Raw genomic sequence first — 22193 nt, 5'->3', positions numbered from 1 at the left:
ATCTTTCACACAAATTTTTTTTTAAAAATCTCCATTAATTGGCACCTCTATGAGACATTGAAATGAAATTCTGGCTGCCTACCCTACATTCTTGTTTAGTTGCTAGTGTGGAGGAATGGGTTTGCATTAAAGGGACATTACATGTTGGAACCAAAATTCAATGAGATTGGCACATGTGTCTTTCAAATATTGAATCTTCCCCTTTTGCTCTCCCCTGAAACATACTTTGTTTATAATGTTTGTCCTTCTTTTTATGTACAAAGAAATAAGCAAATTATGAAAGTAAATCCAACCCACCACTTCAATCAAAATCATCCATTTTCATGTCATCTTTCTTGATTCAACCCGTCCTTATCTTTTTTTCTTTTTTAATGAAGAGAGGGTTTTGTAGAGTGGAATACACATATTGTTGGGTTGGGTTTTCTATGTTGAATTCAACAGCTATTTAAAGGAATTAAAAAACATAACTTAATTAAAAACATTCATAGAAATTCAAAAATTGTAAAGTATATTTAAAAAGAAATTAAAATCATCCATGATATAATAAAGAAATTAATGTAGTCGGTTTTGTATCAGTTTCGATTATTTTGGCTAGTGTGCATCATTTTAGTAATAATTAATTTATTTTCTCACACTAGTTAAATTTTGGCCTGCATCAATCTCACTGACCCATTTCATTCAATACCCATTTCATTCAATTTCGGTTGCATTAGTTGGAACATTGTGCACTGGATAGTGCACGACTAACATTAAAAAATATAAAATTTCAAACTTTTTACCGTTATGATAATTAATAACAAAAACTTTTATCGGGAAAAATTTTTATATTTAAAATTTACACCGGAAAGATATATATTCATCACACTAGTGCATAAATATTTTATATTTGAAATTATATAATATCGTTCATTTGATATTTGTAAATATTTTATATACACATTAAATATTTTTTAAAAATATCAAAAAAAATCCTAAAAGGTATATCAAAACAAACCAGTATCGTACGCATTAGTTCTAATAAAAAGATGCGTCCACTGTTGTGGTACTAATTACATTGAAAGAAGCACCGTGTTTATTTAAAAAGTATAAAATAATAATTAAAAAAGAATTAAAAATTGATTTTACAATTTTTTTCCATTTTTTATTTTCAATTTTTAGAGGGATTTTGTAAATTTTTAAATTTAATTTATATGATTTTTTTTTTACGATTCACACTCCACTAATAAAAAGAGCAAATCACTATCAACATACATTATAGCAAGCAACCCTCTTACAATTCGAACCGGTACAATTTTAAAAAAAATCAACTAATGAACCACAATTTAAAATTTGATTTAATTTATATGATTAAATTGTTAGAATAATTAATTGAATTTATTGATCTGATTTGATTTTTACAATTAAGAAAAACTTAGTAAAAATATCTCTCAAGTAATTCTCAATTTCGAAATTGAGCAAATTAGTTCATTTTAAAAAAAATAGAGCAATTTAATCCTCGCCAAAGTTCGAAGGTGAGCAACTAGAGTTGTCCATTGGCCGAGCCGAGGCTCGATTCCAAAAAGAATTTCAAGTCCAAGCCTATTTTTGAGCTAGCTTGACCCAACCAAAAGCTCTTTTTCACTTTTCAAAAAACTAAAAATATTAAAAAAAATATTTTTAATTGATATTTTATATATTTTTATAATTAAATTTAAATAATAAAAATATATTTCATTATTTAAATTGAATCCGGGCCAGGTTGGCCTAAGGTGAAAACATTCTTATCCAAGCTCAGCCCAAGTTGGGTCGAGCAAGCTACCCTACCCTTGAACGAGTCTATGAGCAATTAAGGACAATTAATCACAGCGTTAATGTTTTCCATCAATTGTACATAATTTTGATTGGTATAGTAACAAATTTAGCATTTTATATATTTTGACATTTTGGTCTTAATTCTAAAAATTAAATAAATTCAGCCTAAATATTGACATATTTACACAAATGTTGCAAGATAAATTTGTTAAATTAAGACCAAATTAATAGAATATGTGACTTTAAGGGCTAAATTTGTTATTATACCAATCAAAATCATATAGGAAAATATTAATATTGTGATTAATTATTCGCTTTCAAAATTGATAAGGTTAAATTACTTGGGTTTTTTTGGAAGGATCAATTTGCTCAATTTAAAAATTGATAGGGACCGGAAAGGATTTTACCCTAAAATTCTTATTCAGGTAGACAATGAGGATTTTTTTGTTATTTCAAATCAATTCAATGGAAGAATAAGAAAGGGAAGTTGAGCATCAAAACAGGGAGTGTAGGGGCAGTAGTGGAAAATACTTTAGTGCATTGGGTTATCTTACCTCATCATTGAAGTGGGGTGGCAACTGGTAAATGGTGGTAAGACATGGGTTGTTAAAATTTTGACACCTGATTTTGACACCTGCCTTTGCCTTTGGTTTTTGGACCATCCGATGGTGATCATGATGGTGATGGCCTGTACATTCATATATCTTAATCATAGGACCCAATTCTGACACAACAAAAAAGGTTTGCCCACTTTCACTTGTTTCATGCCTTTGGAACTTTATGTCTTAAAGCTTGTTATGCAGAAACCGGAACATCATGCCTGAAACGTACCAAAAATATCAACCTCCAATAATTCTATTACCATTACCCATTCAACCCATAGGTTAATTATTCATTTATGATTAAATTATAATATAAAAATATAAAGGTTATTAAAATTTTTATATTTTTCATAAATTTATAACTTATTTTTTTGTGTTGGTTTGATATTTAAAAAAAATAAATTTAATATCCATATAACAGAAAAATAATAATGTAACAGACTTGAATTTAATAAAAATTTTCAACTGTGTTAACAATTCTTAAAAACTCACATAATTATTTTAATTAAAATAAAGTATTTAAACTAACTAAAGGCATTGCAAAAATTGGTGTATCAAATTATGTCAAAAAATTAAAAGATTAAATATTAAATTTGAGCAAAATATAAAGATATTTAATTATTTTTATAATCTAAAAAGTAAAGGTATTGAAATTGAAATTTACTCATAATATTCTTATGTAAAAAAGATCAAAAGGACAATATTTGGGCTTCCTTTTATATAATTGTACAGATTAACCATTTTCTAAAAAAAAAGTACAACTTAAACTTAAAATGAGTTGAATTATTATTGTTAGAATTAGTAAAAAAATTCATGAATATAGAATATATTACTTTCTATGCAAGGTTTATTTTTAGTATCTATAATTTCTAAATCTTTAAATAGAAAAGAAAAATATGTTTAAATGTACTTAAATTCAATAATATTTTAGTAATTTTTTCTATGTCATTGACATATAATTTTGGCAATTTTTTTACCCTAAACACAAAATTTTAAACCTCAAACCCTAAAATCGAACCCCAAATCCAAACCCTATATCTAGAACCCAAACTTGAACTCGAATCTGAACATTGAACCCTAAACTTTAGGTATAGGTTTGAATTTAAGGTTTGAGATTCAAGATTTAGATTCAAAGTTTAGGGTTTGAGTTCATGGTTTGGGGTTCGAGATTAGAGATTTAAGATAAAAATTTATCAAAATTATTGAAACATTATTAAATAATTAAAAATCATCCATCCAAAATTAACCCCTTAGGCATTTTTACCTGTATATTATAAAATAAAAAATACTTAAATGGTATAACCAAACAGATTGTGTACCGAAATGGTACATCCAAGCAAGTGGAGGGTGGTGCATAGGTGGCATCACCTTAAAAATCTAACAAGTTTGACTGCCAGAAAAAAATATATATTTACATATATAATGGGAAATGTCATCTAAATAGGTGGCATCAAAAGGAATACGGGTCAATTACTACTCGTATACGACCAAAACCTGACCCACTCAAACCCTCTGTCTACCTGCTGTCATTGATGGGACAAGAAGACTGGTGAAGCCTAAAAGAAAGGCGGCACACCCATTGGTCATGCCCATTTGATAGGCAGCACTGGGTTGGTGATGCCAACCTCATAAGCAGCACACCTCTGACTCTTGCACCGGTCGCAGCAATGGAACGTGACTATGCCCGTGACTTGTGTTTTGGGGACCATTATAAGGTCCCTAATAACTCATTTTGGCCAAAAGGGAAAAGAAAATTGAAGAAGAAGAAGAAGAGAGCGGGAAGGGGAAAAAGAAAGAAAAAAGGAGAAGTAGAATAGAGAGAGGGAAGGAAAAAGAGAAGAAATAAACAGTAAATGAAAGGAGAAATTGTGTTTAGGGTTTAGAAAGATTTAGTGTTAAAAAAATCATAAAAGGTAATTTTTTAATTTAGTAATTTTTTTTGTTATAAATAAATGTTAATTTGTTTTTGTTGTTATTATTGATTTATTTCGAATTTAATTTTTAATTTTATTTTTGTAAGGTATTATTTGGTTAAAAAGAGCTATTAAGGTATGTTTGTATTTATTTTATATTTTCATTCATTCATAAATTTTTTTAATGTTTATTGAAGTAAAAAAGCCTATTTATGTTATATATAAAGAATGTTTTATTTTTTTATGTAATTTTTTTGTTAGGTGTGTTTTAGGTTTATTAGATTTATTTTTATGTATTTTATTTGGCATGTTATTTTTATTATTTTAATATAAATTTTTATTTTTTTTATATAGGTAAAAGATGAAACCATTGAAATGGAATTTGTGAATGGGACCATTGAGTTGGAATTTATGAGATAAATTAGGAATAATAGTTTACATGTTCTAATTTTTTTAGATTTTATAATTGGGAATAAGATTTTATGTTTTTATATTTTTTATAAATAGTATAAATGAAATTTCTTTTGAATCCTTCTATGCAATATATATATATATTGACAATAATTAAGTTAGCATGTTATTATATATATTATATTTTAAATCAATACATTTTACTTATTATCATTTTAAATTAATAATAACAATATTCGTATTTATTATGTTGAGATAGTTTATGTTATATTTTTGTTATTTTTTTTATTAGCATGTTATTTTTATTATTTTAGTATGTATATTTTTTTTATGTAGGTAAAAGATTAGACCATTGAGATGAAATTTGTGAATGAGACCATTGAGTTGGAGTTTGAGTTGAAATTTATAAGAATATTTATTTTATTAATGTAGTATAGCAAAAAATATGATGTAAACAAAACTGTTTGGTATTTTTTGTAATTAAAAGTAATATGTAAAATTTAAGTATTTTGATAAATATTTAAAATGCATCAAACTTAGAAATTAATTATCAAAATTTATTTTAAAATTGCAGGTATTAAAATGGATTCATTGATTAAAAACGATGATCACATATCAAACACAGTTAATAATATGGTAATATATTGTTATTTATTAATCAAGGGTTCCCTTAAAAAAAATTCTACGTCATTTGCGAAAATAAATTATGTTATAATAACTATTTTCTGTAATTTAATAGTGTTGGAGCTTGTACCGCTCATTGAGGGGTCGGGTGAATGGCTTAGGATATCCTCCGGATGAACAACTGATGCCATACTTAGAGTTAGCCGGATTCAGGTCAGTAGCATTGATCCAGACGTTTGATTTGTGATACGATTTAATATTCGCATTGGTCGAGCTTCGGTGCCCGGAGACCCACACTTTTTATTTGTCGTGTAGGGAGTGCATTGTCACTCTAGAAGATGTTGCATTGCAACTTGGGCTCCCAATCGACAGGAGTGCCATAAAGGGCATAAGTACGATATCTAAGCCGGCTGCCCTTTATTATAGCCTACTAGGATTCTCGCCCAATGATGCTAAGTCCAAATTTACGGGTTTGGGATTTTATGGCTGAAAGTCAATTTTGAACATTTATCAATTAATGCCACTAAGTAGGAGGTGATGTGCGTAGTTCGAGCGTACATTATGCATATTATAACGGGTGTACTGATGTCGGATGGGAACAATAATAGGGTTCATTTGATGTATTTACCCCTATTAACTTATTTGCAGAATGTTCGCTCGTATAGTTCGGGTTCTACAGTTCTGGCTATGTTGTATCATGAGCTTTGTCAGACGACAAAGCCTGATGTCGTAGACATAGGTAGATGTCCCATATTTATACAATCATGGGCTCTTTACCGGATGCCATTCTCAGCATTGGTTAGGCACCAAACATACGTATTTCCACAGGTGAACAGGTGATAAAATTGTACTTGTTATAGCAATTAATTGACATTTTTTTAATGATATTGTTCTAACGATACTATTCTAACATGTAATTTGTCTTTGTAGATGGAGTACCAATTCGGGTATCGGGAGGTCATATACTGTCCCGATATATCATCTGATGATTGAACAACATGCCGGGAAAGGGGTAAGCTATTTCAATATTTGTGACATGTAATTACTTTGTATATCTTACTCGAACCGTGTTAAATTTTAACCATGTTATTAATCGTGCAATTCATTTGGATGTCGTATCGGAGACCGAAAATTACGGTAATTATACCCTCGTCTGCCCATATTCATTCACACATGTAGTGCATTAACGCACCAATTATCAATTTCCAGACAGTTGAGTAGTATAATGGGGATCGAGTACTCCGGCAGTTTGGTTGCATCCAGTATATCCCGACTCCGCCAATGCAGTTGAGGAAGATCCACGGGATTAACAAGAGAGGAAAACATGGAAATAATTGGAGGTTGTGCAATAGAAATATATTGCAGTGTGGGATAATCGGATGGTGCGGAGACCTCAGATGGATATTTCTTTCAATTTGCAGCCATCGTTAGAGTACATACAATGATACTATAGTACGGGAAAACCATATTTACTAGGTGGACAGTCGACTGTAGTCCCCTCGCACATGCATCAACTTGGAGCATATGAGTTAGAGCTCGAGCTAGAGGCCAAGCTAGAGCCAGAGGCCGGATTATTTCCCGAGCTAGAGCATCGACTTGGAGCATACGAGCCAAAGCCTGAGCTAGAGGTCGAACGATCGCATACACATTCCAGGGATAGTTTTTATCATCCGGAGTTGCAGGTCAATGACTATTTCCCGGACTTGTCAAGACACGGATATCATTCTGGGTTTGATATCTTTAGTCCAGTACCACCACAGTACAGCACTCCTTTCGGCTCGTATCCACCTCATTACTCCACTTCTCTTGGGTCGTATCCATCCCAGTACAGCACTCCTCCAAGCTCAAATTCATCGATGGCATTCGGGGCATATGATTTTTCTTCTATGTTTTGCACACCCTCACCTGCGATTGAAGAGAATATTGATTGCCGCGAACACTCACAACATAAACTTCGACCCCGCAGAAATATACCTCTAGGACCACACCATCAAACCATCAATTTTAGGGGGTTTTTTTGCAATTTAAATAGTACAACGTTTGTACTTTTTTTATTCTAAAAAAATATAAATGAAGAAAAAGACAATCTTTGTATTTATTTAATTAGATTAATTGCAACATTAAAACTTAAAACAAACTTTGTGGTCATAAATTACATTAATTGCAACATTACAACATTAAAACTTGGAACAAACTTTGTAATATAAATTAAATATATTACAACATTAAAACTTGGAACAAACTTTGTAATATAAATTAGGTACATTGGATTACATAAGCTCAATTCCTACCCGATCTGACAATTGTCCAATATGGTAGTTTTTCTGCGGGTATTTACTCTAATTATGACCAGCTAATCTGCATAATCCACAACGCTTACCTTCAAATTTCTCCCTAATGTCCATTTCATTATGGATTTTGGATAATTGTGGATGACCTTTCGAATTCCTACGTAACCCTTTGTCTGGGACAAACTCGAAAGTCGTTGGAGGCACCTTCCATGTAGATAGATCATGCAGGATGAGAACTCGTTCTCCTAGACAGGCAACATGCGCTTGAGGGTGTACACATCATCGATAAATTGTTCAACATTGAGCGAGATTTTAGCATATGCTGCCACGATATGCACACATAGATAATAAAGTGTTTGAAACCTCCTGCAATCGCACATCTGTTTTGAAGATCAACTCCATAGAATCTAGGTGGTATACCGGGTCGACGACCGACGGTCTCTGTAACTCGAAATGTAACAGTCTAGTTTAGACCCTAGTAAGAACAGTGGTTTCGGGACACGAATCCGAGTAAAAAAATATTTTAATATTATTTTATGTGTTTAAAGTATGTGAATTGATATGTGTGAAATTTTCGTACGAAAATTTTATCGTTGTGTGCTTGATTTAATAAAAAGGACTAAATCGCATAAAACGTAAAAGTTGCATGAAAATTTTATCGTTGTGTGCTTGATTTAATAAAAAGGACTAAATCGCATAAAACGTAAAAGTTGCATGCTATTAGTTAAAGGTGTCAATTGGCCTTCGCTTTTTAATATGATGGCCTTAAATGGTAAATAGCCCATTTATAAGATAGTGGATGATATTTGGTTTGGCATTTGTGTATATATGAATTTATTTTAATGGTAAAATGGTAAAATGTTAAAAAAAAAGTTTAATTAAATAAATCAAAAGCCATGTGTTTTTGTCTTTTTATGCTATCATCTTTCTCCATAGTCGAATGTGAAAAGAAAAAAGATGAGTTTGGAAGCTTTGAATATTCGGCACTTTGAAAGCTTATTTCGGGTATGTGTTTTACTCCGTTTTTTTTATAATTTTTACGTTTTTAAGATCGTTGCTTCGAGTACTAGTAAACCCATGCCTTAATTTTTGGATTTAATGAAGAATTTGAGATTTTCTATTGTTTATTATGTGATGAAATTGTTGTTTGATGATGATTAATAAATCTTTGATGTTTGATTTTCATGTTTAATTAAGTGATTTTTTGATAAAAATGTGGATTAAGGACTAAATTTAGAAATTTTTAAATTGAGGGGTCAAAATGTGAAATAAATAAAAGATATGGGTTGCTAGAGACCTAAGATTTATTCGGCCTAACAGGGGTTTGATGAAATTTTGAGTAATTTGTGTTATTTTGAAATAGGGATTAAATTGTAAAAATGTGAAATGTTAGGGGATAAAATACAAAATGCCAAAATTATGTGTCTTTAGATAAAATTTAATGAAATGTTGAATAAGTGAGTTAATATTGATATTAATTAGATTAGTCGTCTCGTTCCGATTATCATTGTCCGAGGTAAGTCCTTAAGTAATTAAATTTGATTTGCTGCGCGCTTAAGATTATATAAAATGATAAGTAATTATTTGACCTTTACAAGTTCGATTTGCAATAAGTATATTGTATTTAGGCTATAAAGCCGAATATGAAATGGATGATTTATGTATATAATGTGGCCGAATGACTATTAAGTGATGATGTGAAAGTGTGTAATATGTGTATACAATTTTATTGTACTTGTTTGTATAAAGTCGAATGTGAATTGAATGGTATATATGTGGTGACCGAATAGCTATTATGAAACAAAGTCAAAGAATGGGATATTTGTATAATAGATGAATTGTGACTATTGTTCCTACTTGATCGAGGTTGTGTGTGAAATAATTTGTGAATATGGCCTATAGCCGAATGGTTATTAAAAGTGAAACTGGGATAGTGAAAAGATTATGTGTTCCTTGTGTATGATTATTGAATCGAAAGTTAAAGGGTAGGTGTACATTTTGTGCTTATATTCGAATGAAGCAATTGAATTGCTAATGTGATATGTTATGTGAAATGTGTTTACATGTGAATAAATATGCAAGACACTAGAAATGTATCCGGGCTAAAGTCCCGCAGGCTTCGTGCTGGGAATGTATCCGGGCTAAAGTCCCGCAGGCTTCGTGCTGGAAATGTATCCGGGCTAAAGTCCCGCAGGCTTCGTGCTGGAAATGTATCCGAGCTAAAGTCCCGCAGGCTTTTTGCTGGTAATATAATTTCGGGTTTTATACCTAGCAGGCCAAGTGCCGATGAATTTGATAAAAGTATACAATTACAAGATCCTACACTAAGTTTACAAATTGAAAGTGCATTACATATTAAGTTGGCCAGGTATGTATCATGTACTCGTATGTGATTTTGATTTGAATTAAATTATAAATATATAAAGTGATGCATCTGTGAATAAGTGTTATGACTATAAATGTGATCGTGATATATTCGGTAAATGTGTGAAGTTATATGAAGTGATTCTATGTTTATATTCAAATATAAACACTTGGTCCTTGTGGAAAGGTTTGTGGAAGTATATGATTTTATTTTTAGGTGATTACGATCATGGAAAATTAAATGTGAATATGATATTGTATTTTATTCGTTTCAATTGAACTAAAGCTGATAGTGAAGCATTTTAATGCCTATGTTATATGAGTTCGATCTTGAATGACATGATATACATGTTTAGATAATTTGAATGCAAGGAATGTGTGAAAGAGCAAATTTGTAATAAATCTGCTTGGGACAGCAACAGTAGCGTGATTTTGGAAAATCACCATAAATTGTGGAAATTGAATTAGAAGCTGAATAAATTATGTAATTAAAGCTTAATGAGTCTAGTTTCTTATAAAAGAAACCGTGTAAACAAAAGAATTGTAGATAATGAGATATTTGAAGTGGCGTGAGATAGATTCAAAATGACTTTGAAATCCCCTATTTTATTTTTAGAAAATCATTGTAAATTGTACAATGATGATTATAAGATAAAATTTATATTCTTAGACTCGCTAATGAGTTTAGTTTCAAATGAAATAAAAAATAACATATTTCAAATTCTGTATAATGAGAAAATTGATTCGTAGTGAAGAGTGGTCAGATTAGTCAAATAGTGAAACAAGGGAAACCTCAATAAAAATCTAGTATTGATTGGTCAAACCAAAAATTCTAAAAATTTGATGGATGGAATATATATGAGCCTAATTATAGGGAAAATTAACGGCACTTGATTTGGAGTTTCTTAGGTCCAGTTATAAATAATTTAGTGACTGTTGCTTAGGAAGAGAGCTTGTAGTGAATTTGTGATTTTGTTGCAAACATGGTTAAAACTAGTTAATAAGATGCTTTTCGAGTTCTTATGATCTTATTTGTGATTTCAATATTTGGTTTTAATTTAGTTCAGATTCAAGTGAGGTGAATTTGCTAAAAATGCATTATGTTCATGGATACTTGGCCAAAATGGCAATTATCTAGGAATGATTTCTTGAAAATTTGAAATAATCGATGTATAAGTAAATTAATTGTTTGCATTGCTTAAAACTTACTAAGCATTGAAGCTTACTCCGTGTTCTCTTTTCCATTTCTTATAGGTTTATACTTTAGCTCGAGTTGGAAGAGCCGGAGATATCATCACACTATCGAGTTATTATGTGAATTGAGAAGATTGTATATTATCATGGTTTAAGGCATGTATAGGATAGACTATAGGTAGAATGATATTTCAACTTTGTATACTTTATAGCCATACGAAGATGGCTTGCTCATTTTGTTTAGAGAAGCTTTATAATTGAACTAATATGTTGAAATGTTTTAGTTATAAATTGATAGTAGTTAATTTGTTATTAGATATTCGGTTATGTTTTGATAGTAAGTCATTTTGGAAATTTATAATAGCTCTTATGGAAAATCAATGAGATAGGTTTGCATTGTTGATAATTTATGTCTGGTAAGTATCTTTGACCTTATAGAAGTTTTGTTCAGTCAAGTAATACCTCATAACCTTATTCCAGCAATGGATACGGGTTAGGAGTGTTACACGAAACATTTCAAAACGTCATGAATATACTTTTACATTTATCAACCTCACCATCTGACGGTTTACAACCATTACATTCCTAACATCTCCGATAAATACGTGTCTCGGCTCCATCTGGTTGACTTGTTGCTGATCTATTTTTGGCATCAAGGTAGCCAGCCTGTAGAATGTAACCAAGAAGACAGATGAAATTGGAAGATATCATGTTTTCAACAACAAGGAGTTGATCCCCTTATCCAAGTTTGTGGTTATATGACTATAACAAAAGCCCTCATCAAAACTTTAAACCTATTGCCACGACTCCATGGTACTCAACCACTATAAAAAAGATGTGTTTGTTTGACCCTCCATGTCACTCTTAAGTCGAGTCATTCTTTGGCAAAAAATGTGTGGCTCTAGCTCGTGCGCTGTGTATGTATTAAGAAAAGATAAGTTACAGTATTACTCTAAAGCTTTAAAACTTATATTGAAAAAATAAGGTTATCATTTACCTATTCTCACAACCTGTCTTCACCAGTCTGCATTTTTATAATCTTGATGGAAGTTAGTCGCTATGTGTCGGATGTAGTAAACAGATCTCTATGGCACACTGGAATGCCTAATGGCAGAAATTAATCCTTTCCCTCTATCGAAGATGATGCAAATATTATCGTTGTTAATAACATACCTCCGCAGGTTTGTAAGGAAGAATTCTCACGATTCTATGTTCTCCTCATCTACAATGGCAAATGCTATCGAGAGTATATTTTTTTCCCGTCTTGAAAAACCGCAAGAAGTAGGATATGTGTCTATTTTCCGCATAACCAGGTGCCATCCATTTGCACAAATGGCTTGTAGTGGGGAAATGCGTGCACACATAGATCAAACATCCAGAACATCCGATGGAAAATTCTTTTTCCCTGTTGTAGTTGGTCATCCAGGCCATAATAAGGTCATGTTTGTAACTCAATGACAGTCCCCGACACATATTCCTGCATAGCGGCTATCCATCCTTGTAGATCATTGTATGACTCATCGAAATCCCTGTACAATTGCTCTATTACCATCTATTTAGCTATCTACGTTTTTCGGTATGATACTCGATACTGGAATTGTGCCTGGATTTCGGCAATCAGTACCTTAACTTCAATGGTCGGCATGTCCTTCACCATTGGCATGATACACGTACAAATAGTTTTAGAATCAAGTTTTAGATGATCTTTTGTCATACGTGTTGACATGCATGTGTGAGGCCCAACAAATTTTCGTATCTCTCACATTTGTGACTTTTGAATAAATACGGCTTGTACCCGCTAATTGCAGCCTTTTGCCGACTTCCAACACTCCTCAATATATAATATCAGTTTAGACACTGCAACTTTGTAGTCCACTGATATATTCATGCTATATCGATTAATAGCAAATATGCATTCTTCCTTACTTTCGAATCTCTGGCCCACGAACAACTCCTCAGGATCGGAATCTACGGCCAGCCAGTGAGCAGGGGGTATTTTAGGGTACTCCGGGAGCTCGACTCCATGCGCCACGTCGGGGTTTATGAGTGAAATGTGTGCCCCAGGATTATTGTGTATCATAATACGTTGAATCTGGTTCCAGACTGAAGACGCGTTAATGTTTCCATTGTCATTCATGTCTTCATCGTCAATATCATCGAGGACCTCTTCCATATTAGGATCATTATCACTATTGACCTCGTGATCACAAGGATCATCACTATCGTAACCATTATTACCAACTACATCAATATCGGGTGCAACATTAAGATCGATATCGATCTTACGTATAGTCGATTGACGAGCAACGTACAATATTGGAGCGACCATACACGGTTCTTGAGCTCCATGTTCTTCACCTAATGCAGTGAGATCTTCAATTAGCTCCACACCAGCTAACTCAGCAAATAATTGAATTGGTGCATTTTGGTCACTCCGATTCCCACAATAAAGAGTGATCATTGTCTCTATGTCTTCATCATCTACAAGTTATATTTCGATAAATTTGATGGGCTCTGTCGAGACTGGAAACTTATAGAAAAGTTTCGAGCTCCTTCTCCCACAATGTCTAATAATTTTTGCGCTAATCATTTCCTTCATATCATCGAATGAGACATTTCTATTAAATCTTATTGCTATTTGTTGGTGACATTCAAATAAACATCCAACGGTTGTTTTCAAGATTATTCCATCGAAATAAACGTATATGAAAAACTGATTATCCATTTGTACTCAACCTATTAAAAAATAAACAAAAATTCTCAAAAAAAATTCGAACAGCAAAAAAATACTTACATAAAAAAATTAGTGAATAAAAAGAGACCAAAATTATATCAATATGCCATTTTTTTTCATTCATAAGCTCAGACTTTTTCAATTCTCATTTTGTACATGAACAACATTTATCTTTACATTTAACCACTTAAATTTATTTCTACGTTTTCTTCCATTTTCGATCCTATATCTTCCTCTGGGAAATTCTCTATATTAAATTTTGAATTCTCTTCAAATTCATCTTCTATAATCCAATTTGGAAATTCCTCAGGATTTTCTTCCTCTTTAATCTTTATAACGAGTATTGAATTTAGAAATTCTCTTGGTAATTTCCTAACAACTAATTTATCCATCCATAGTATGTCAAACACATTTTGCTTCACAGTCAACTTTCGTGAACCTACATTTTGTCTCGCTATTTTCCTTACTCCATAAGAGATTATAAACTTCACGAAGTATATAACTAGATTCCAATAGGTTCGTGGTACCAATGTCTTCCAAAGTTGGTCTAAAATGATTTGATGCTTCTGTTCTGTTAATGTCCCTTTTAAGGGTTAAGTATTGCACTTTATTCTTTCTAATCAATTCATGACCCTTCCATAACACTTCTTGCATCTTTTGATTTACGGTAATAAGGTGTTGAACGATGTCTTCTTTTAGTTTCATTCTGTAATCTTGCAATTCTCTCATCATCTTATCAACTTTCTCCCTTCGTGCTTAATTTATTATCTCATCAGGCAATATCAAATTTATTGTCATTTCTAACAATATCTATGACAGAAAATATTTTTATTTAGATTTTCAGTATTTATCTATTTTTTTCTGTTGTTGTCATTAACTAACAATTACATTATAATAGTTACTAACAAAATAACTTTCAAATATATTAAAAAATTTGAAAACATAACATTCATAACCTAACAAATCACGATTAACCTTAAACAAATAATTAATCTAAACATAAAACTTACTAACAAAATAACTTAAAAATTAATATAAATTTACATTTATATTCTAACAAATCACAATAAACAAAATAACTTTAAAACAAAACATAAAAATAACAGTAAACAAACTATATAATACTAACAAAATAATTTTTTCTCATCATAATCTATTCTATTTGAAAATAACAATAAAAATAAAAATACATTTTCTTTCTTTCTTTCTTCTCACTCTCTTCTTCCTTATGTTCTGCTTTTTTTTTAACAGATATCTAGTATTCAGTCGGATTGGGGGGGAAATTGGTATTGGTGCCGCCTATCAAATAGGCACCATACCCTTGTACTACATCCGTATAAAAATACGGGTTCTATACTATTCCAGTACAAATGTGGAGTCGCCTATCAAGTAGGCACCACTATTAATTTTTTTTTTGCAGTCAAACATGTCAAATTTTTAGGGTGGTGCCGCCTATATACCACCCTCCACTTGCTTGAATATACCATTTCGATACATAATCTTTCGGACATACCATTTAAATATTTTTATTTTATTTTATAATATACAAGTAAAAAAGCCTAACCCCTTAAAACTAAATAATTACTTGATTAGGTTAACATTTTGGATTAAAAAAGTAAATTCATCATTAAGATGATTAGGATAAGATGTTATCACCATCATTAATTTATTACAACTACAAAACAACTATTATTTATTGAACTATCCGAATCATATAAGCTCTTGTCCTTATCAATGCCCCCCGACACTTCCCACCCAAAACCACACCAAAACTAGCCACGTGGCTAAAATATTCCTTATTACCCTTCTTCCTTCTTATAAAAAAAAAAAGTATAACTAATGTTTTTCGGTACTTCTCTTACATATTATTAGTTCAACGGACAATTATGTCTAAGCAAACCTTAAACGAAATGTCGTCGTCGACGATAAGGAGTCTCAGCGATATATCGGAGACGGAGACGATACATCTCAGCGTCGATCTCGTATCGGCGGCGAGACAAAATATTGGGTTCTTGAGAAGTGTTTATGAGTGTCAGTGGCTTCACCAAAGAGCAACAATTATTGAAGCAATAAGGAGGTCAGTTTTTTTTAGGGAAAGAAGTAATCTGATCAGACGGTAGAAGTTGAATGTGATGAGAGTTCTTTGTTTGTGTAGGTATGATGAGGTATGGATGCCGTTGATTTCTAATCTAACGGTGGAAGGGTCAACACCTCCTATGGTTCTGCCACCTTTCGATGTCGAGTGGGTTTGGTTCTGTCACACCTTGAACCCAGTAAGTCGAAAACTTTTGACTGTAAATTCTGTTTGGCTGACGAGAAAGTGTGAGAAAATTAACTTTTTTTTACAGGTTGGTTATAGGAAATACTGTGAAACAAGATTCTCAAAACAAATCGGAAAACCAGCAATTTTCAATGAAGAAAACGAAGAGTATGCATTGATGAGATGTAAACAAATCTGGGTTCAAAAATTTTCATCCGAGCCATTCGAGAATGAAGTGGAATCAGATTCTAAAAACCCACCATTGATGAACAAAGATCTTTTCAATCAAGTTGAAAAGCACAAGTTCTTGTACTCAAAATTTGCAGAACCATACTTGAGTGAGCTAGTGTATTTGATAGCAGCTAGACAAAGATACAAAGGATTTCTGTATATGATGCAAAGATTTGGAGATAGGTGCTTCAGATTTGTGCCTGCTTTGGATATTCTACTAATGCTGCTCACTCATCAGGTATATTATCTTATATTATCATTTGTTTTAGATTCTCCAGCTTTGACCTAATTTTCATTGTTTTTGGGTTTAATTTGGTAGCTATTGGCTTTAATTTATGTTTGCTTTAGGTAGTGTGATTCAAGGTTGTCTTAATGGACTTCATTTCTTCCAATTTTCTTCTTTGATATAATTCTGCATTTAGTCCCTATACTCTTTGCATATGTGAAATTTAGTCTTTTTATTTTTATTTTCAAGAATTTAATCCCTCCACTGTTTTAATTTAGAAATTGAAGTTGAACTGATAAGTATTGTTTTTAGTCTCTATACTCTTTATCTATTTGAAAATTAATCCTTTTATTTTTAATTTCAAGAATTTAGGGTGCCTTTAGTTTTAGAAATTGGAAAATAGTGAAGGAAAATTTGTTTGGTTAAAATTTTGAAAAATGATTTTTAGAAAATAAAAATAAGTGAAAATTGGAGAATAAAAAAACATGTTTTCAATGAAAATGTTTTGGAAAGTTGGAAAAAGTTGAAAAATAAGAGATTTTTTTCAATTTTATGCATTAAATTTAATTGCATTTTATTTTATTATTGTAATACATTTTTAATAAATTATACTTTAATTTAATTATTTATTTTATTTCTATTTTGAAAAATAGATGTCAAACATGTTTTCATTATTTTTATTGTTGAAAACAAATTTTTAATTGATAACATCCTCAAAAGACTTTCCTTCAATTGAATTACGTGACATTTTTAAAATTTAAAAAAAAAATTCACACCATTAAATTAAAGCCATGTAAACAAAAGAAAAAAGTATAGACTTTTATTATGCTTTTTTTTTAAATAGTGCTAAAGAATTTTACAACTTAAATTCATAAGAAAAAAAAAAAACCTATAACCCAGGATTCAACTTTCTTATGTGCTTACTTGACCTTTCAATGTGTGTAATATTGTGAGGTAGTACTTTTTTTTTTATTTTAAAAATGTCACAGAATCTGCTCTAACTTAAGTCTTTTTACGTCATTATCAATTAAACTTTAATTATTAAATCGAAAAAAATAGATGGATAATGCTTTATGATGTGCAATGAAGCAGAGCTACCCAAGAGAGTATGTAGAGGATATGAAAGAGATGTGGGATAATATGGGCAAAGTAGTGGGGTTATGGGAAACAGTAGAAGAAAAACAAGTAGAAGAAACCAAGAAGCTATGGGAGACAACCTTTGATGAACCTTATGAGAAAGCTGGGGGAGGGATAGCAGTGGGAATGGAGAAGGTGGTCTTGCCCAACCCACCAATATATTGGGAGGTTTCAGATGTTGATGTCAACACTAGTAAATACAAGTCCATGATACCAAGGTTTCTCCTTGAGGTAATTATTATGGCACTATCCTTACCTTAATCATTTCCCCCCTTCATTAACTCTCTCCAACAATTCTTTAATGCTCATGGACCATGTGGTCCATAAACATGTGGTCCATAGCTTTGAAAATTTTCATATTTTCAGTGGCATTTCATGAAAATGCCTCTAGAAAATTGTAATGTAAAGTAAATTATTCCTAGGAGATATGATTTGATTTTCATAATTTGACCTCTACTTTTCATAGTGTGTATGTCTAGTATTAGCCAATTAGGTTACTCTAGCAACTTATAAACCTTACATATATAGCTTGATTTTGTTGCATAACAATGCAGGCATGTGTCTTTGTAAGGCTCAATGATCGGACGAAAGCAACAAACGCAGATAATAAACACAAATTTCTTCGTCTTCGGATGTTAAGATGCCACAGGGAGCTTAAACTTGATAAACCGATTACCGATTTTTCATGCGATTCATGGCGGAAAGCCTGGCATTTATATTGTGAGTTCGGGACTAAAGGGCTCATGGTTGAGCTTCGATGTCGCGGTGGCAGCGGTCTTTACTTCAAAGGAAGTAAATTGGTGAAGTCGATAGTGTTTTGTTGGAATGATTTGGTAAGGGCACCGTGTATTACGTTGAGGAGAGATGTAGATGAAATGAGGGTTGTTGCATCTATAACTTCCCCGGTTCAAGCACCGTACTTGCTGAAATGTGTGCCGGATAGAGTGACGGATGATTCAGGAGCCATGGTATCAGATGTGATTCTGAAATTAAACAATTATCGACCCCAGAAAGGTCGTTGGCTGTCTCGAACTGTTCTAGACCATGCTGGGAGAGAATGTTTTGTTGTTAGAATCAGGTATGTTTTTATCCTACAACTTTCAATTTTTACTATGCACTAAACTCGAATCCAAATCCGAAAAATATCTAAATTAGAAATCAAAAAATTATAAAAAAAAATTAAATGATTAGATTTGTTGGATGGTTGAGCTACCCTCTAAACTCAAAACCTGACTTGAATTTAGGAGGTAGAGTTTGAACAAAATATTATTTTATATTTATATATTAATTGAACAAATAAAAATTAAATCTAGAATAATATACAATATTATAATGTTTATTTAAATTTTTAATAAAATATTAAATATTAAGATAAAAGAGCATAAATTAATTCCTTTCAAGGAAATATAAGTGTCTTTAGAATAGATTTACGTATGTACTTTCAACAAAAAACTGAGGTTTATATTTTAGACTAAGCTGTACTTTAATAAGCATAGATTATTTTAATAATATATAGTTGCTAGGACCAGACCTCGCTCAGTGTGACCCATGTCAACCACGAATGACAAATCCAAACAAGAAAGGACTCCACCCAAAAAAAATCAACAGGCTAAACCAAAATAGCTCAAACCTAGATGTCAAACTCAAATCACAGAATGCAGAAGGATAAGAATTGAAATTATCTAAATTCAAATTCACGCCTTCTAAATATTCTAAAATTTAAATTAATGTGAATTTTAAAATCAACCCCATTTACATTTAAATTTTAGCCTCTTGATGAAACAAAGCATCTAAGTGTCAACCTGATAGAAAATTTTGAATGGGTTGCAGAGTGGGAGGAGGGTTTTGGAGAAGAGGAGCCGAAACTCCTTGTGGTGTGAATTGGGAAGAAAGGATAATCGAGATACGTGAAGGCTCTTGGTCTTATGTGGCTGGTTCCATCGGTAAAGCTCCTGGTATGTTGCTTATTCTGCTTCTTTGTTTCATTCATTCTAAATTCATATTCAAACATCTGATACTAGGGTTTTACACTATGTGCAATCTAATTTAAACGTTGTTTCCTTAATCGTTACCATCTAGTACAGAGAAAGTTGTAGGAACAGCTACACCAAAAGAACCTCCACAGCAATGGCAAGCGGCATGGCTGTTCTCAACAGGCGATGAATTCCTCATAAACTGGGGATCTTCAACGTCAAGTTCTGACCTCACTTTTTGCCTTAAAATTCAACAATCCTCAGATTCATCTGTAAGTTAAAAAGGTTATTTAATTTCTTTCAACATGTAGGAACCACTTAAAGAGTAATCCTATTTTTAGCAGATCATGTTGTTGAGGGGACGAAAAATGCAATACCATGAAGAAACCAAAAGCAAAGTTGCCGAAGCCGATGATGGATTCGTGACTATCGTAAGGTTCACGGAAGATAATCCGACTGGAAGAACGACCGCGTTGTTGAATTGGAAGCTATCGGTGGTTGAGCTATTGCCTGAGGAAGATGCGGTGTTGGTGCTTCTACTTTGTGTGTCGATACTTCGAACCGTATCCGAGATAACTAAGGAAGATGTCGGACAGTTGTTGGTACGGCGAAGGTTGAAAGAAGCGAAACTCGGCGCTCGAGACTGGGGTTCCGTACTACTTCATCCTTCTTCATTGTCTTCGTCTAGTGATTCACCTTATTTGCAGCCGTGGTATTTGAATGCTAACAAAGTGATGGCACAACATGAAGATGATGGTATTACGAGGCAACCGGGGTTTAAGCATTCACCGGTCGAGGGCGGCGATATGCTTTACAAACGTGGGATCATTACTTAAGTAACGCTTGAGAAAAATATTTTGTACCACTTTTTTATGGTAGCAATATGGAAAGATATGCACATAATTTGGAAGACTTTCATTGTATTGATTAAAAGTTAAATTATGTATACTTTAAGGAATCCAAAGGAAAGCCTATATATGTATATATATATATATATATATATATTTCTGGTTTCAGCAAAACCTTGACTTTCAGAACTTGTCTCAGCTTGTTCTGAAATCTTGGGTGGCAGTTGCTATCGACCATGACTTCAGATTTGTCAGAAGGAAAAAAAAGCAACTGTCACATGCAAACACCATATGAGAAATAGTATGCTAAGGACAAAAGGAGGTTGAAGGCTTAGGCCACCGTTCACATAGTGGTTGACGAGGGGAGAACAATAGAAGGGAGGTTGTGGGTGTATTTAGTACAGGTAGATGGTAGAAGGAGAAGCATGAATCCCCTCAATCTTAAACTTTAAAACCTTGAATCTTTATAAGTGAAGTGACCCTCTCTTAATTTAGGATATTCTTAATACATGTACGGAATAAGTCTCATCATGATTTGATGAACCCTAACTTGGGAAAGCATAGTAACCTATCATTCCATGAAGCAGGCTGTAGTGAGATGCTAATGGGATTAAAACTATTCCCACTTGTGAAAAAGAAAAGAGCATTGGCATTGAAACAGATTCCCAAATACAAATTTAGTTACATCATAGCAGCATTCTACTGGAATATTTGGTGATACAATCATATTTTATTCTCATTTTGCAAGATGATCATCACTTAGCATCATATCAGGATTTCTAGATTCTCAACCATTCAACCTTTATTTTTTCCTTTGACTAAAAAACCCTTGAGTTCTACATGAAATGGGAAAAAAAAGAAACTAACAAATAAAGGAAAAAAGAAAAGATGGGTGTGGCCATCTATGGGCAGTCATAGTACTGTATAAGTTATGTTGATTATCAAAGAACCATGAGCATGTGACTTTGGCATCTTTATCAATTATCAATTATCATCCCATACCACATGTGGCATAAGCGATGTGTCAGGTGATCCTCACATCTTAAAAAGCTATCATTAATAACATAACAGGGACTGCATCACATTCACATATCACATGGCCTCTCTACTTATTGCCCATTTCTGGTTGTGGATTTTAACATCACCCACCATTTCTTTTTTTCTAAACTTAAAACTTATTACATTTAATTTGATTTTACCATTATTTTTCATCTTTTATTTTAATTTCTAACTACACTATTTTACTATTTATAGTGTGCGATAATGTCTTTTCTTTTTTTAATTAATACTACTTGTTCTCTCCACAAGTTGGCCACCAAACAACTTGAATCATTGGAATATATTTTATATTGAAAAATAATTACTAAAAAACAATACCCACTATTGTAAAAATACCCTAATCTGATAACAATTAATTTCATTTTATAAAAAAAAATAGAAAAATAGAAAAAAAAAGACAAATGGTCAACCCAAACCATGGCCTAACAAAGATTCTAGATGGTTACCTTAGATTAGGTGTGAATTGTGTGGTCCTCATCTCATTTACCAAATGGAGGAATTGTAGGTCCTTCTAATTTACTCACACTATTCCCTT

General features: G+C 32.1%; 1 protein-coding gene across 2 annotated transcripts; it reads left to right on the top strand.

Annotated features, from left to right (window-relative positions):
- The first annotated feature begins 15768 nt into the window (after positions 1 to 15768).
- On the top strand, positions 15769 to 20709 carry LOC107887255 (glycine-rich domain-containing protein 1). Of its 2 annotated transcripts, none has more exons than XM_041079891.1 (8): positions 15769 to 16001; positions 16080 to 16197; positions 16273 to 16653; positions 17734 to 18009; positions 18333 to 18856; positions 19609 to 19733; positions 19863 to 20023; positions 20096 to 20709. In XM_041079891.1, the coding sequence occupies exons 1-8, from the start codon at positions 15811 to 15813 to the stop codon at positions 20585 to 20587; spliced, it is 2268 nt and encodes a 755-aa protein (XP_040935825.1). In that variant the 5' UTR covers positions 15769 to 15810; the 3' UTR covers positions 20588 to 20709. The 2 variants fall into 2 exon arrangements, with proteins under 2 accessions (XP_040935825.1, XP_016666937.2); XM_016811448.2 differs by having other exon boundaries at positions 20093 to 20709.
- Positions 20710 to 22193: the final 1484 nt, after the last annotated feature.

This window comes from Gossypium hirsutum, chromosome A11, assembly GCF_007990345.1.
Source record: "Gossypium hirsutum isolate 1008001.06 chromosome A11, Gossypium_hirsutum_v2.1, whole genome shotgun sequence".
NCBI lineage: Eukaryota > Viridiplantae > Streptophyta > Magnoliopsida > Malvales > Malvaceae > Gossypium > Gossypium hirsutum.
The sequence above is the reverse complement of the archived record's forward strand: the minus strand, read 5'-3'. Positions and strand labels throughout refer to the sequence as shown.

What these genes read in the sequence shown, in the direction of transcription:
- LOC107887255 (XM_016811448.2), top strand. Translation starts at nt 15,811, where the DNA reads ATGTCTAAGCAAACCTTAAACGAAATGTCGTCGTCGACGATAAGGAGT. An exon ending in TAATGCTGCTCACTCATCAG is followed by an intron (nt 16,654 to 17,733) that starts GTATATTATCTT and finishes GCAATGAAGCAG; the next exon opens with AGCTACCCAAGAGAGTATGT. An exon ending in TACCAAGGTTTCTCCTTGAG is followed by an intron (nt 18,010 to 18,332) that starts GTAATTATTATG and finishes ATAACAATGCAG; the next exon opens with GCATGTGTCTTTGTAAGGCT.